This window comes from Colias philodice, chromosome 12 (genome assembly GCF_061535455.1).
Source record: "Colias philodice isolate Cphi_HAF_F1 chromosome 12, ilColPhil1 Martin Lab GWU primary, whole genome shotgun sequence".
Lineage (NCBI taxonomy): Eukaryota > Metazoa > Arthropoda > Insecta > Lepidoptera > Pieridae > Colias > Colias philodice.
In genome coordinates this window covers 8715890-8734070 of record NC_143097.1, presented here as the reverse complement: position 1 = coordinate 8734070, position 18181 = coordinate 8715890, and the positions used below count along the sequence as shown (strand labels likewise).

General features: G+C 33.1%; 3 protein-coding genes across 3 annotated transcripts; 1 reads left to right on the top strand and 2 right to left on the bottom strand.

The window, feature by feature from the left end:
- Positions 1-1296: 1296 nt before the first annotated feature.
- On the bottom strand, positions 1297-11829 carry tos (Exonuclease tos). The gene is made up of 11 exons (XM_089701799.1): positions 11116-11829; positions 9107-9226; positions 8548-8599; positions 8017-8226; positions 6756-6971; positions 5857-6016; positions 4961-5094; positions 4390-4604; positions 3522-4035; positions 2534-2712; positions 1297-1468 (listed from the first exon to the last, which is right to left on the bottom strand). The coding sequence occupies exons 1-11, from the start codon at positions 11274-11276 to the stop codon at positions 1450-1452; spliced, it is 1980 nt and encodes a 659-aa protein (XP_089557925.1). The 5' UTR covers positions 11277-11829; the 3' UTR covers positions 1297-1449.
- Positions 11830-11913: 84 nt separating this feature from the next.
- On the top strand, positions 11914-13474 carry LOC149484207 (mitochondrial cardiolipin hydrolase-like). The gene is made up of 2 exons (XM_089701857.1): positions 11914-12406; positions 12717-13474. Exons 1-2 carry the CDS (start codon positions 12061-12063, stop codon positions 13118-13120), a joined length of 750 nt encoding a protein of 249 aa, XP_089557983.1. The 5' UTR covers positions 11914-12060; the 3' UTR covers positions 13121-13474.
- A 93-nt stretch (positions 13475-13567) lies between these two features.
- Positions 13568-14599, bottom strand: MED10 (mediator complex subunit 10). The gene is made up of 3 exons (XM_089701860.1): positions 14364-14599; positions 14036-14119; positions 13568-13860 (listed from the first exon to the last, which is right to left on the bottom strand). Exons 1-3 carry the CDS (start codon positions 14483-14485, stop codon positions 13671-13673), a joined length of 396 nt encoding a protein of 131 aa, XP_089557986.1. The 5' UTR covers positions 14486-14599; the 3' UTR covers positions 13568-13670.
- Positions 14600-18181: the final 3582 nt, after the last annotated feature.

Below are 18181 nucleotides of genomic sequence, written 5' to 3'. Positions count from 1 at the left end.
TAATATTTTATCTTAAGATACGGTAATATTTTATATTATAGTATCTTAAGGTATCCGGTATCAGCGTTCTGACCATCATTTTTCTTTTTGTCATTGCGTATTATGACCCCTGTAGAACCGCCATCCTGTTACAACTGACCCGAAATTTTGTGGGTCATTTGTAACAGGATGGCGGTTCTACAGGGGTCTTAGTACGCAATGACAAAAAGAAAAATGATGGTCAGAACGCTGATACCGGATACCTTAAGATACTATAATATAAAATATTACCGTATCTTAAGATAAAATATTATAGTATCTTCACCGTGTGTGACGCGCTTTACAGCCTGGAATACACCCAATGTACCTATATAGTTGTTGTTATTTACTTTCTAAACACCTATACCTACTATAATACGTTCCCACTGCTGGGACATGGACCTCCTATGAGGGTACAGGCCATAATCTATCACGCTGGCCAAGTGCGGGTTGGCAGATGTCACATGTCGTCGAACTTTTGATTCTTGGACATGCTGGTTTCCTCACAATGTTTCCCTTCACCGTTTCAAGCAGTTGTAATGAAGATAATGTGCAGATAAATTTAATAATGAATTTACTTCTTGCACACTCCCGGAATCGAAGCCCTGACGGCTGACTTTTCAATTGAAGTCTCAAGTTCTTAGAATACTGAATTACCACAAATTAAGGTTTACAACTGTACAGTTACTTAAAATACTTACAGAATAAGCCTTGCAAGTCATATTTAATACCAGCTTTGCTCCACGGTTTCACCCATATTTACTGAAGAAAAAACTACTATTACTGTAGTCTCTAGTAATTAGTACACTATAATAGTTTACGTAGACCACGTAATGGTACTCAAAAAGGGATATTTTCCAATTTGTGCTACATTTTCAGACGGATCAGATTCAGTCTATAATATCATTCACGATATATGGAAAATTCAATACAAAAATATTTTTCTCTTCAATTCGAATCAACGGTTCTTGAGATTTGCGTGTTCAGTCAAACAAACAAGTATCCTATTAATTGTTCATATGCATAAGATCATAATAATATATAGATGTATGTTACTTTTTCACGGGGAACAGAACGATTTTGATAAAAGAGTGAAGGTTCTGCTCCTGATCTTTTCTTTATTTCCAAAGAACTATAGGAGTCCTGTAATTATCTAAGAAATTGGCTAGTCTTAGTCGTTTTTAGCGGACATTTTAGTATAAAATAATCATTTATATATTAATGAAATAAATTTTCTATGCAAGAGGTCAGGTAAACGCAACAAATGAAAGCACAACAAACATTTTCAATTGATATAAAAAATAATCATTATTTATTTCCAATCACATAATAATCACACAAAAATAACAATAAATGCACTTCGTCGATAAACATAAAAAATAAACATTAACATTATTGATCAATATTCTTAAACTCATCATAATTGTCACTTCATTTTCGTAATACTGGTCTGAAACAAAAGAAATAATGAATAAAGCGCGTCACACACGGTGAAGATACTATCATATTTTATCTTAAGATACTGTTATATTTTATATTACAGTATCTTAACGCATCCGGTATCAGCGTTCGGACCATCATTTTTCTTTTTGTCATTGCGTACTTTAGACTCATGTAGAACCGCCATCCTGTTACAAATGACCCACAAAATTTCGCGTCATTTGTAACAGGATGGCGGTTCTACAGGGGTCTTAGTACGCAATGACAAAAAGAAAAATGATGGTCCGAACGCTGATACCGGATGCGTTAAGATACTGTAATATAAAATATAACAGTCTCTTAAGATAAAATATTATAGTATCTTCACCGTGTGTGACGCGCTTTAATGTAAGTATTTCATATTAAATTTTATTCTTCGTTTCTGTGTAGTTACAATACTGCCAAGTGCCAAGTCAGTGAAGCCAGTAGTTATTGAGATCGACACGTTAAAACAAAATATATAAACGAAATATACGAACGAAGACAAGGTTGCAAATACTGCGTCACAGTTTTTTTTTTCACACACGGCACGATATATAACGGTAACGAATCAGATGTTACTAAGCTTTCGCTTGTCTTATGGAAACCAGATAGCTGATAAACATACATATATAATTTTAAATAAAGACTTATATAGATAATTAACACCCAGACACAGAGCAAACATCTATGTTCATCACATAAATATTTGCCCCGGGTGGGAATCGAACCCACGACCACACCACACGACAAGCCACTGCCCACTGGGCTTGGAAAGTAGGGTCACTACCAACCAAGCCAGCCGGCCAAAATTTAAAAAATGCAATTTATAATTTGAAAAGATTTAGAATTTTTGATATTACAAACTAAAATAAATTGTGATACTATATTATTGGATATAGCGTTTACGTGAATAGAATATATTATATGCATTCGAAAAATATTGGCATTTCTGATTAATTAGATAATAAGATTTACATACACGCCGTGCATATTAAATTCTAGTTATTATTACGCAAAATAATAAAAATATAGCTAGAAACATAAAAACACTCACTTTTTCTGAAAGCCGAACTTGCTCAACAAAGTCGGCTGGTTACTTGGCAGTGACGATGATCTATTTTTTCTTAAATTATTATTCTTATTACTTATACTTGATCCACTTATAATTGTACTTGTGCATGAAAACTGGCTTAGCTGCGATAATTGTTTCTCTGGTGAATCTCCGTAACTGACCTGATGGACAGAATTTTAAATAAATAATTCAAAACAGTTTCTTCTAGCTGAACAAATATGTACAGATTAAAATACAGATAGAGGTACAGGTATACAGGAACAGGTATAGAAACAAATATAGGAGCTGGTATAGATACAGATACTGGTACAGGTATAGATACAGATTACAGGTGCAGGTATAGATACGGATACAGGTATAGGGATAAATACAGACGCAGGTAAAAGTATAGATCCAGTTACAAGTGCAGGTACAGATACAGGTATATATGTTAGCGCACGTTGGTATTACGTAATAAATTACGGAAATAATATTAAATTAGATATCTTTACTCGACCAAAGTCAGGACAAAAATACCCCGCAAATGCAGACGTCCGTTATTTAAATGACTATGAAAACAACTATCCGAGTGGTGGGAGTGAGCGCACGTGTTATTTGTGTTGTTTTGATCGTTATTTTAAATATGTCATGAATTATAATAATTTTTTTGATAGTTAAATTATTATTAATACTTTTACCACCTTAATTATTATTAATATAAATAATGTAGTTCATCAATTTATTTACTTTTAAATTTTAATTTTATCGTTAAATTAAGAGCGCTATCAAAGATATAGGTAAGATACATTTACGGATACAGGTATTGAGATAAAAGCAGACACAGGTATAGATACAGATTACAGGCACAGATACGGGTATAGCAATACAGGTACATGTATAAATACAGATATCGAAACAGGTACCGTTACAGGTAAAGATATACACTCAGATACAGGCACAGGTGCAAATACAGATTTTCATATACATTTACCTGAGAATCAACAGGCGTCACCAATTGCTCCATAGGATAAGTATTTTCCACAACTGATTCTTGAGATTCCATAATCTTTCTAAACGGATTTCTATGTGGGCTCGGTTCTAAAATCGGACTGGAAGCTCTTACAGGATTCCTTAATGAATTTTCCTTTTGCGAACTTTCGAAATCATCAGAATTATCTTTTACAACTTTCTCCGGAGATTCCTCTATAACCACACTGGTATCATTCGCAAAGAACTTGCTTTCAATAACATTTTCATCCAATATTGTACGGGGGAATTTACTGAATCTCTTTAATACCGAATAACTGCCGTTTTTCAAACATTTCCTGAACGATCTTTGCTTATTTTCTAATATTGGTGACTTGTCTTTTGTATTTTCTTCTAAAACAGCTGTGTTGAGTTCATTTTGAGTGTCTTCTGTGTATGTCTCACTTTCGTTGGATAGTTTTTGCTTTTTGTTCGTCGGTTCTGTACAATACATGTTGCTTAGTGTTTCTATTGATAAGCTGAAAATATATGACTAATATAAATATTTTGTGAAAATATTTTTAAAACATGACATTACATTTAAAATTTAATATTGCGAACTGTTGTTGAAACTTAAGTTTTTTTTTTTTTTCTTCATTGATACCGAGAAACTAATGACTTAGCTTGAAACCAACTATGTATTTATGCTTTTAAATTCACATGTATAATATATTTTCTGCTCTTGCTTTAAAAATAAATTTAATAGGAACAGATCAGTTATAAGTGATAAGGCCATTAAATAAGTCGTAATCTTCCTTTTTTTTTTGTAAGTAGTAGTAAGATTTCCATTATGTACAAATATATTAGTGTCAATAAATAAAATTAAAACTAACCTTTCGTCTTGCGTCTCAGGTACATATTTACTAACTAAATTAACGACTTTTTTCCTTGGCCTTGTTTGTGGTGCTGATATAATAGGCTCTAATTTTTTCACAGGTTTACACCATGGCGTCTTTTCAGTCAAATACTCGGTAAATGATTCATTCCATATACTTGGGTGTTTTGCTATGCCTACTTCCTTCCAATTACTGGTTTTTACGTTTTCTACCTAATAAAAGAATATTAAAAGAAAATCATAAGTACCATGAATATTTAGTAACCCATTAAATAGAAATTATAATAAACACTACAATTATCAGTTCAGTTTTATTAATGAAAGGACCTCAAGCTTTTATATTTCATAAAGATTAGATAATTTTATTGCTTTCAAATCGAAAGCTTATTTTTCCTTCTTCATAAAGGAACAACTAAACCGAACCGATTTTGATGAGATTTAGTATAAAAGTAAAAATAAAGTTACAAGACAAACCTACCTTCTGTAATTGTAAATATTTTGCAGTCTAAAAATATAACAATCCTAATTATATTTGATCTAATTACATATTTTTCGAAATAATTACGAACCGTTTCTCGGTGGTCAGGGTCCCAGTCGTCCATTTTCTTTAAAGTGAAAGGTTCCAAGTTACCGAGAGCTAATTGATATGCAGTTTTAGGATCCAATAGTTCACCTGCATTGCTGCATAATGCTATCTCTATGTCTAATAAATAAATTTGAATGTTTAAACAAATGCTTAACATTACATCCTATGCATGTATGTTTGTGACTTTTTCACGCGAAAACCATTGAACCGATTTTGATAATGCTTGGCATGGAACTTTTACCTGACTTTATTTTCGGTTGAAATCGATTTTATGATGAACTGGAGTGTGAGTAAATTGTAATTTGCGAAAAATAAAGTCTGTTTTAAAATTAATCTCTGTGTTTTATTTATATCCTACTAGCTTACCGCCCGCGGCTTCGCCCGCATTTGTCTAAAACCTAATAAATCTTAATACTATTATAAAGGCGAAAGTTTGTAAGGATGTATGGATGTATGGATGTAGGGATGTATGGATGTATGGATGTATGGATGTTTGTTACTCTTTCACGTAAAAACTACTGAACCGATTACAATGAAATTTAGCACACATATAGAGGGTAACTTGGATTAACACATAGGATAGGTTTTATCCCGGAAATCCCACGGGAACGGGAACTATGCGGGTTTTCCTTTGAAAACGCGGGCGAAGCCGCGGGCGGAAATCTAGTTATATACTAAAACCTTCCTCTTGAATGACTCTATCTATTAAAAAAAACCGCATCAAAATCCGTTGCGTAGTTTTAAAGATTTAAGCATACAAAGGGACATAGGGACAGAGAAAGCGACTTTGTTTTATACTATGTAGTGATGCAGTAGATTAATGTTACAAAATCAGACATATTGAAATTTGCTTTTTTATTTTCATTATTAAATAATTACCTTCATCTTCAGGTTCGAATAGTCTACACATTTTCCTTTCAATGGGATCATACACATATTGGTGTTTGAATGTAGCCTCCGCTTTTAGAAAACTTTCTCTGTATTCATCTGTCACTACTAGGTTTGATCTATTGAAAAAGCTCGGCAGTTTTCTTAGTGCCTAAAAGGGGTTTAGATTAATTATTATTTTAAGATGTATTTTAATATTGTATTTAAAAATAATATTACATAATGCCATTTAAGATATATGAATGCACCACACTGCTAAACAAAACTGTTTCATATTGTAATAATGATAACTTATGTGAATAAAAATGCAAAAATAAAATAATGAAAAAAATAAACAAATTTTCTTTGTTCAACAAATTTTCAAAGAAGAAAAACAAATTTTCTAAGAAGAAAAATGTGGCTTAGTTCAAAGCAAAATAGTTTGTTAATCCAAATACATATTACAAACATTTTCCATCAAAATGATAACTTATTATGTCTTACTGATTTTATTTGGTTAACAATTTATATCATCATCATCATCATCATCATCATTCCAGCCTTTCAGGACGTCCACTGCAGGACATAGGCCTCCCCCAAAGATTTCCATAACAACCGATCACCAGCGGCCTGACTCCAGCGGCTCCCCGCCACTTTGATCAGGTCGTCTGTCCATCTCGTTGAAGGCCGTCTCACACTGCGACGTCCTGTCTTGTTAAGCTATTGCATAGCTTCTATCGCGGGCCTTGAGCGCGGGGACCGAATCCAGAAATTGCGTAACGAAAAACCTCACGCTCCCCACTCCGACGGGCACGGAGGTGTGGCTTGAAGGCATAGCATGCAATAGCTTTATCGCGGCAGTTCCCGAATGCCACGCGTCTTTTTTATATAGGTATAACAATTTAACTCACATTAGCGAAATTAGAATCCTGCGTAGCAGTAACAAATTGCCTTGCTTTCGCCAAACCAATGCCTGGCAACGAGGCGAGATAATCACAACCAGACATTATGCACATTTGTCTGAACTTGTCGAAGGTATACTTTTCTATTGGACACTTCATTACTAGCGGTAGGTGGTTCGTTTCTACCAGTGTGCCTGTGCCATCGAGATCCATTTTGAATAATACCTGTAATATAATAATTATCTATACTTAATATTATAAAGCTGAACAGTTCGTTTGAACGCATTAATCTCAGGAACTACTGGTCCGATAGATAGCCCATTTATCGAGGAAGGCTATATTATAGGCTATAAATAGTCACGCTAAAACCAACAGGAGCGGAGCAATGCGGGTGAAACAGCGGGGCACAGTTAGTCAGAAATAAGGTAATGAGCTCAGAGAACTCATAGTATTATATTGCAAATTAAAACCTATTTTTTTTTAATGCAAATCACAAAGAACATATTTTAAATAACAGTTTGACCTAATAAAAATAAGCAATTTATTATCTCTTTGATTAAAAAATTTAGAAATGTGCAAATTTTAAACAATATTAAATTAATATTGATATCCATTAAGATAAAAATCATCTATTATATATATATACAGGGTGTCCCACTTTCGGTATACTAAGCGCAAAGGGGCTTGTAGTTTTGCATTCGCTGAGTACGTAAAAAATACTTATAAAATTCCAGACGCATTTTTTTTTCAAATAGAGGAATTCTTAAAATTCGATGTGTACACCCCTAACAAGCAACCCACCCAAATTTGCCACCCGCACGTGAGCTATCGTTTAAGATTATGTTTTCATAGACAAAATGCTCACATTAGCGAAGCGGTATATGCCGGCTGCGCGAAGCTAGAGAAGAATACATGGATTTTAAGGAAAAATTTAGCCAAAATGTTTCACGTAATTTTGTTATTTAAGTATTTTTTATGTGATCAGTGTATGCAAAACTACAAGACCCTTCGCGCTTAGTATACCGAAAGTGGGACACCCTGTATATATATATATATATATATAAAACTAGCGGACCGCTAGTTTTAAATATAAAATAGATATACCCCGGCTTCGCCCGCAGTACATATTTACGTTTTCTCTCCATAATAAGAACGTAAAGTTCTTCAAGGAATATAAAAAAAAATAACTAAATCGATTCAGCCGTTCTCGAGTTAATAGCTTAGCAACATAATTGGTGATTCATTTTTATCATATAAGATGTATATATACCTTTGTACAACCAAACAGTATCAAATCTGAGTCTTCCGTAATGACTAGCTGTGCGATATTTTTAATATTAAGATATGCCAATTGTGCGTCAGCTTCATAGGGAGCCACTATACAATCTACATTACGTTTTCTACACTCTTTTATAAGGCTTAGCGCCATAGCATGGGTGATGTCGACACTACGACGCATGTATGAACGGGCTTCTTCAATCTGAAATTCAAGGATAAAACTTTATTATGAGAATCACATATTGTCTGGAAAAAATCACTCTTTAGTGATAAGGCCGCCCTCTGTGCTAATCTAGCTATAAGTTTTAGTTTTAAGTAATAATATAAATAAATATTGCAATTAATAATCATACATATAAGCTTGATAAGTATATTTTTTGTCAAATCGAAAGTTGTTTTAGCATAGTAGACAGACAACTGGTTTAATCAGCCATTCAATTAAGAGCCTAGTTTTTTTATTAAAATTCATACAAATTAACTTCTTGTATCTAGTGCTAGGTAGAACATTTCAAAATATAAATACCTTTCCTAAACTTAATAGTTCTGCTGCTCTCTTTTTGGATATGTCTCTTGACCTGAAAATTATAAAAGTTTCTTAGTTCATTCATTACATCTTTATAAGCATAATAAATTCAAAATATAAAAATCATAATTTTGATAAGGGACCGAAATCAGCTTCTAAGGCGCGGGTCAAACACAAGCGGTGCGGGCGCGGGCGTGCCATAAGCGCACCTCTTGAATCTGTTTTGCACCACATACTTCTTATACATTTTGTATGAAAGAATTTTGGACAGGCGCCGAGACGGCACGCCACGGTTGTGCCAAGGTTGCGCCGCCTTTCCAAAATTATTTCATACAAAATGCCAATAGCGCACCCGATGCACGCCGGCAGCGCGCCGCACCGCTTGTATATGTCCCGCGCCTTAGGTAATGCATTTTTTTCTATTTAGATTATTTTCCAAGCAAATTAATATTAAAATTAATCCTGATAAGTACTATATCCAGCTTGGTCCCACCTATTGCATATGTCTGGGGTATTACTGTTCTTAAATATAAAATTCTGCGTTACTATTATTACTTACTCTCTTCTTTTTAATTCTGTCATAGCTTTTGCTGGAAGGTGTCGTCCATCGAAAACCAGGATTGGTTTTATGTTCTTCGATAGCAGCATTGTCACATACTTTAAACAATACTTAATGTGTCTGAAAATATAAATTAATCATATTATAGTCAATACTTAAAACAACATCATCTTATAGAAAAAGTTACCTATTATTAAAATGTATCTAATGCTTTTTCCTAAGTGATAAAAACAAGTGCTTGCACTTATTGTTATCTTGATCTATGTTTCACTTGAAATCCAAGCAATAAGATCTACATAATGAAGAATGTTACTAGGTATGCCAAATCCCTTGAAATTGTGTCTCAGTAAAGCCTGTATGTATACAAATACACTAGTTTTTGTCGTAGTCAAAAATACCAAGTAGTTTTGATTTTATACGCATTCAAAGTTTCGAAAAATATCGAGTCCCGCTAATAGTCACTTGACCGCTTGTGACGTCACGTCACAACGCACCGCGCGGCCGCGCCCCCGCGCTTAGTATCAAGTCGGCAGCGCTGTAGTAGGTGTTATAGCTTGCGCAGTATTTTGATGGGTTTTCGTCCGCGAATTTCGTTAATAGTCCAATAATAGTAATTATTATTCGTTTAATAAAATAACAGTCATGCCAAAGTTTCATCTTTATTTAATAGTTTCTCAAAATATTCTATACGATTGCGTTTTTGCACTGCTGATCTCTGAGGTTTATCTTCATTTTCCTGTTGACATTTGAATTTGTGTGGAACTATACCCTGTTTTTGTTTAATTCTTCCCCCGACCAACTTATATTTTAGTATAGTTCTCCATATCATTCTCAACTTAAAACAAGAAAAAATCTTACTAGCCATCTACCTATACTTAGCCCATACGAGCAGAGCAGAAGCACAGTCTAGTATAGATTAAAACTTGTATAGAAAACAAAGGATAACGCAAAGCAGCTGCAATGTTCTCAAAATATTATAATATGTAGTTTACGTCCTTTGCAACTATAAAATAATTTGGAAAATCCAAAAGTGCACGCCTCATAATTTTTTTTTAATAAATATTTATTAATTATTATTTTTGTTTATTTAATAACAATTAAACCACATCGAATCAGACCCTGAAAAATGAAAGGGTTCTATTCCTGAGCATACTCAAGCGTAAGAGAAAAAAAAAGACTCGATTAGTAAAGTATTTCGGTCGCTATCGTGTTAACAAGAAAAAGGATCCGCACATACAGACACACGGACGTCCAAGACAGAACTTTTTTAAACTGTTTTTTAACTAGTTTAAATAACAAAAATGACATCAAAAATATCATGAACGTTAAAAATAGTGTTTTTTCTTAATATGTGTGTGTATGTATTATCTTACAAGTGCAATGTATGATACATAAAGACATTTTAAGTTTGAAAAATCAGATGTTTTGCGCGAAGTGACAGTAGTACCCACCTCAACGCTTCGCTTATGAGGCGTGAAAAACAACTTATCCGGCGAATTATTAGCCAGCTTTGCTGGCTTAAATATATCTTTTTATTTTTATGCTTATGTTTTGATTTCGTTCTTATTTTCTAATAAAAATTATAAATGTCCAAATAGTGTTTTTCTGATAACCTGAGGTTGGTACTAAAATTGCTAAGTATTTTTGGGGGCTGGGTTGAGGGGCGTCGTAGAAAAATGGTAAAATCCCAAGGGCGTCACAGTACAAATAAGTTTGGGAAGCCCTGATCTAACCAATCCAATTGATTTAGATTATAAAAGATCTAATAATTTCTCCAATTTTTAATTAATTTCAACTTAATTTGATAAAACGATAGACTAAATCTGGGAAAGGGTACATAGATATACACGGAACTGTTAACCGATAACCTAAAGTTGTGTCGGGCGATACGAAAGAAAATGCTTCGACACTATATTATTAAATAACTGAGTTTTTGGGGAAAATGCTTTTCCGTAAGTCATTCAAATATAGTTTAAGTATAATTCTATGAAAAAAACAAGGAGACTTACATATCTGTTTCCTCTCCTCGAACCAATTTATCAGCACAGGCGAAAGCCCCTTTATGAAGCCAACAATAGCTATCAATTGCAACCGTGGATCCACTGAATTCACTAACATTGGTCCTTCTTGAAGCCTTTTCGAGAAAAGGTATCAAACCTGTGATACCCATCTTACAAGACTAGTAATCTTATTGATATTTATAAATTGTATTACTAGTAACAAATAAGGATAAATATTGGAAAAACGATTTTAAACGAATATATTAATGGCATTTTAAAGTATTGGTCTATTTACAATTTAATAATAATACAACCAAAACAGCCTCCAGTCATTATTCCCGCGGCCCGCCATTTTTGACAATTGACAAATTTGACATATTTTGTGATTTGTCATATTAGTTTGACATTTCTTTAAGTATTACCATTTCAATAAAATAAATAATAAATCTTCCACCGTCCACCGTGAATTTTGTCCATGACTTTAATTCTCGATTCAATATTTACAGAAAAAGCTTATGTGGATTATTATTAAAAAGTAAAAACGTTATGATAAGATACATTTATCAGAGTTTAATATTTACAATCACTTTCCCCCACTTTTGATTATAAGAAAAATTTTTAAAATGATACACATCAGTGAAAGCAGTTTTCTGTATGAAGAATCCTTTATTTCAATAGAGTAATTTATTAAAATTATTACTAGAAAAAATAAGCTTATTTTCTTAGTATTTGGAGCGGATTCTCTGTCTACGATTTGGAGCACATTTTTTTTATTTCGCTATTGATCCATGCTTCCTGTGTAAACAATTATAAAAACAAACGCGGGTAGTTCGAAAAACATCTGCTGAGTTGCCGGCACGTTTTGACCTCTTAATTTTATCTTTATGTATAAAATTAGAGACCGGTCTTAGTGCGTCCCAAAACAAAATACATATATGTTTGAAATTACCTAAAATGAGAATAAATACACGTGTTCTGTCGTCGGCTGCTGCGATAGCGATAACATGTGTTGTATCCGCAGCTGCATATTATTACAAGAGGCGTAAAGGAGAGGTTAATGATGTAATGGTGTTCTGTAAACTCCAATTTAATGCTTACAACTACTTTGACAAACTATTAAGCTTTATAGAATCAGCAAAAGAAAGCGTTAACGTTTGTATGCCCGGTATCCATAATCCAGTGATACAGGGTCGTTTGGTTAAGCTTTTGAGGGAGAAGAACATCAAAGTACGAATTATCATGGACCGGACAGGATATAATGAATCCACCGAATTTTTTATTAAAGAGCTTATAGATTCAGGTAAGCGTTTTTTTTTTTTAATTCACCGAAAATCGTTAGAGGAGTATGGATCAAGTTTTATACATTAAACTTTAATGTATAAAACTTGAAAAATCTTCCGTATCATTAAGCTTTATAAAGATACGGAAGATTTTTTTCAAGAAAATTTTTTCGTATACTTATTCCTAACTACGAATGACTGATATCATGACTATGATAATATAGGGTTGCTCAAGTGTTCTTTTACTTAGTCTTAGTTATTTATTACTTAGATATTAGACAATAATAATTATTACAGTATCTGTAAATGAAGTATTGATCTTATTTTTAGGTGCCGAGATTAGATGCAAAGCTAATGACCCTTTATACACGATGCAACACAAATTTTGCTTGGTCGACGATAGGATTCTCATGACGGGAACATTAAACTGGGGCAACGACCGTTCTTTTGATCATTGGAATTACGTGTATATTACAAGTAAATTACAACTCGTTGAACCAGTTAAAGACGAATTTTATCAAATGTGGGATGCATCTAACAATGTCGAACATGTATGTGATGCACAAATGTATGATAGCGACGCCGAAACGGTAGAGATCACCAATTTAGACGATATTTCGGGTGAAAATGGAGTTGAGGTTGGCAACACTACGACGGAATTTCCCCCGAAATCAAAAACTACGTCAGAAGAAACTTCCGCGCTAGAGTTTATTTCGTTTGAAAAAATACACTAATTTATTTTAAACTACTTTATATTAAACTAGATCTAATAATATATTTTAAATTATATTGTATTTGTACATAGTGTAAATCACATAAATTATACCTAATAAATATATGAATCAATTTTATGTCATGAACATGCCCTAAATGAATTGAGTAAATTTTGTCATGAAAATTATTTTAACACAGACCAAATAAGTATTTTAAAAGTTATTTTTATTATTTCTTTATTATCTTAACAAGGGCATTTGAATTATTTATTCTAAAATTTTTAACTATTCTAATCAATCTATTTTCAATTTATCAGTGCAAGCAAAACTACTTTTATTTTATAAAAGTGTTTTAAAACTCTCTATCTAAAATATGTATTTTCATTTTCAAAATGTAATCTTTTCTATTCTATTTATGTAACTTGTTTTCATTTAAAGTCAAATGCTTAAATTAATAAAACAAAATAATTGAGTTTTGTTTTTTATTGAGACACATACATAACTTAAATATAAAATTACATCTATTTTGAGAAACTTATTTTTATTACTTGCTTTCAAGATGTTTTATAAATCACTCTCCGCCCCTCATTGCTTTGTATTTAGTGATTTCATTGGGAAAGGTTTTCGAAAGCTCCGAAAGTAGATGACTCTTGAAGCGTTTGTAGGAATCAATCTTACCTTTCACCTCCTCATTTTTAGCTAAAGCTTTGTCTATGCAATCTTTTGTGTACAACTGTGGGTTGCGACCTTGATCAATGTAACTGTAAAATAAATTACAATGTATATTAATTACTATCTTCTATTCAATTTAAAATTACAAGAGGCAGTCCACAATGGATTTCATGAAATTATGTCCTCGAATACTAAATAGCCTTTAAGTGGAGCTATGTAGTGTATAGAAATAGATGTAAAGAGTAAAATATCCTATAAACTTACTCAAAAACTTCTGTTGGCACATGTATGTCATGAACCTGGGACTTCAATTTATCCACTTCTTGTAAGCCTGTTACCAAAGACTGACTGTAAAATAACGAAGATGTTAAACAATTACTTGATAAACAAGTAAAAATAATTGTTAATATTGTACACCACTAAATATTACGCTTAATCATCTCACAATCCTGCCATGATTTAGGTATGCCTCTTCATTTTAAAAAGTTAAACAACATGTAAAAAGATATGGCTTTTATAATGAAAACTTAAGCAATAATTTATGATATAAATTATTCAGAAATTACTATTATATCATGCCTTAGAAACTTACATTTTCTGATTCAAAACACTTTGCCCCTGTGGTTGAAAATCACTAACAATAATGCGTATTTGTCGTACATTTTCAATAAACATTTCAAGTTGGGTTTCCAGATTTTCTAAGGGTGACGACATTTTTATTTTGGTAAAAGATCTATATATTAAAACGGAATCAATTTCAATAAATTGAAAAACCAAACATTAAACAGTAAGTAGTCGACAACATCTGTAGCTATAGATCACCGACACCTATAGATCAATATACCTAGATGTTCACACTTCACAAAGTTCACACTTCACAAATCTGTAATCACAAAATAATGTGACACTTGGCAGTGACAAGTGGCAATAGGCATGACAAAAGTCAAAATACTTGACAAAATATATTCTAATTTTTTTTATGGCAAGAAGACTGAACTATTATGTAAATAATTGTAATTTGTAAGTACACCTTGTAGACTACAAGCCCGCATAGGACAAAAATATGGGTCAAATGAACCACCAGGGGACATATCTAGAACGATAGCAGAGCAAAAAATAATAAGATTCATCACTATGCCGTCACTTGTAAGCTGTCCAACTGAGTGCAGATGAGAATTGAAAAGTACAGGTAGACTCGGTAAATTTTGGTCATATATTTTTGTACGGCATTCTTAACCATCGATAGATCCATTAAAAATAATAAGAAACCGCTCAGTGCCGTACAAAAATGGTGGTCCACCAAGTCGGAATTTTTATTTAATTTCCGAGAGTTACCGGGGGTAAATTTGGTCATTTGACCATGTACGGCATCTGTGTCATACTATTGCTATACTGCTTTTAATCCATTATTCCGCAACGCCGTACAAAAATCATGGGGACAAGGGGAAAAAATCGAGAGTTATAATCCCCTCTCTTTCCCCACTCCAGGAGGTCATTTGACACAACACGAAATAAATTTATTTTTAAAGTATTTTATGCATAGATAATATTTTTTCATGTGCCGTACATTTTCGTTGGTTCAAAGGGGAAAAATCTGAAAAAGAAAAAAATCCATATAACGAAATGTTTGCTTTATATTTTTATAATAAAATATAAATATACATTAATATTAAGAAGCTCGAGGTGGTTAATTATCACCTTGGAAAGTCGGAGTCAGGTGGAATGGACTCCGTTAAATTGATGAACTAATAAAAAAGCTATGAACGAAAAGATGTGAATTATATGCAATCAGTCCATGAATACAGGTAAAGTCACAAGCAAATGCTAGTAATATATACATATTCAAAATGTACAAGTAAAGCGCTTTCAAATGATACCAAACACTACATATTTATCTTAACTTTATTTTTTTACTCTGTTTGTTTTGTCCGCTAGAGGGCGCCACATTAGATTTTGTGAAACCCCATATAGCCTTTAGCTAACTGGTCGCTGGTTATCCAGTGAACAATTCAGACGCTTCTAATGATATGTCATTTGTCGAATTCTGATAAGTAGTTTAGAAGTTACGAGGGAATAGATGAACATACTGTATACATGAACTGTAAACAACCATAACCCTCCTTTTGCTTTGCCGTAGTTGGGTAAAAATATGTTAATGCCGTACTGTATCAAATGGCCATAAAGCACCCTTAAAATTGTAGCTTTCGTCGCTTTCATCAGCCTAAAAGATGTGGTCTGCACAAAAATGTACGGCATCGTTTTTTCCTAATTTATCTATGTTAATACTATTTAAAACAACGGATAAAGTGTAGAAAACTATTAATTTTCATTAATCTACGATGTTTAAACTTTAACAAAATTTCTGGTTTTGCATTTCTCTATAACTTTTTTTAGAACGGTTTCTTTTGAACGGCAATACTATACAACAATTGAATTTTACAATATCATGTTAAAAAAAAAGTTCCCGTACAGGGTCAAATGACCTTACAGCTCTTTATATCAAGAATTCGATGAAATTAAGATGATTATTGGTATACATTTAAAAGAACAATTATTTTTTGACGGCATTGCTTTTAATAGTACTTTTGAGTGCTAGATAATGTTTTGGAACCGAAGCCGTACTTAGTCAAATAACCCCCTTGAGTGGGGAAAGAGAGGGGATTGCAACTCTCGATTTTTTCCCCTTGTCCCCATGATTTTTGTACGGCGTTGCGGAATAATGGATTAAAAGCAGTATAGCAATAGTATGACACAGATGCCGTACATGGTCAAATGACCAAATTTACCCCCGGTAACTCTCGGAAATTAAATAAAAATTCTGACTTGGTGGACCAACATTTTTGTACGGCACTGAGCGGTTTCTTATTATTTTTAATGGATCTATCGATGGTTAAGAATGCCGTACAAAAATATATGACCAAAATTTACCGAGTCTACCTGTACTTTTCAATTCTCATCTGCACTCAGTTGGACAGCTTACAAGTGACGGCATAGTGATGAATCTTATTATTTTTTGCTCTGCTATCGTTCTAGATATATCCCCTGGTGGTTCATTTGACCCATATTTTTGTCCTATGCGGGCTTGTAGTCTATTGTTGCAGGAGATCGCTCGCTGCATGTAACCCTTAGATCATTAAGTAATGGATGGAGTACGCTGGCAAATGTTCTCTAAACTTTCTGCTGATTTTGGTGCGGGGAGAGCAACTCACACTATTGAAACACAATCACACATTCACAAAAATAATTTGTGTCACGAAAGTCGTAAAAATTTACGACCTTTTAAGCGACGAGTTTTTAAATTCAACTCTATCCCTAAGTTCATAAAGATTAAATTTGTATTTCATTCCAAGTTGTTTCGTGGGGAGTGCGGTTCAATATCGCGTTCTAAATTCAACTTTATAACTTAGATCATAAAGATTAAATTTGTATTTCTTTAAAAGATAGTCTCGTAAGGAATGCAGTTCATTATCGCGTTTTAAATTCAACTTTATCTCTTAGTTCATAAAGATTAAATTTGTATATTTTCTTTCCATGATAGTCTCGTGGGGCCGCATCAATGATCGAGTAAACATGACTCGATTATTTGTCTTTATCATATCGCTAAACGATACATCGACGATTATTAGAAATTGCATTTAATTAGAAATGTACGTTAAAAAAATAAAAAAATATACACAAATGAAAGGTTATTCCATCTTTTTTAATATTCGACATGTTTGAATTGCTTCTGCAAGACTTGACAGTGCAAAACGGCATTTTTAGCGGAGCACTCGCAGACGTCCTTTCGATGTTTTACGAATACGCAGAGTGTTTGTAATCGAATACGCAAGTAGTTTTTATGAAAGCATAAGATTTTTCGATTCGAATAATCTTATACCTCAGCAAAAGGGGAAATGCCTGCGAGTGTTATCCATTACTTAATGATCTAAGATGTAACCGTATGCTTAGACCGTATGGTTGCAAACCATGAATAAAAATATGATCGAGCGAGATTTTAGTCACCTGTGTAAAAAGGCGTGATGAGGCGATTTGTGAAGGAACTAGCAAACTAGCGCACGAAGAAAGTCGACCCGTGTAAATACAGCACAAAAAGCTTATATATATCTTATACACTGGAGATTTCGGTATGAACATTTGACGTGTAACAAGAAAATTGTTGTGTTCTATCACTTTCACACCTAACTTGGTATTGCCACTGTTAATACGAAGTTTTCCCAAGGCTACTATGTATGCTGTAATATTCTGTGCAAAAGGTTAGTTTTTGTACATGAGTTTGTTGATAAATTGCCAACAACGTCATTCAGAAGCATTGTTGGATGAGACAATTATTATTTATGCTAAATAAAATAAGTATCTGAACCAATTATTAAAAAGCGATACTCCCTGATTATGGGTAGTTACCATAATAAA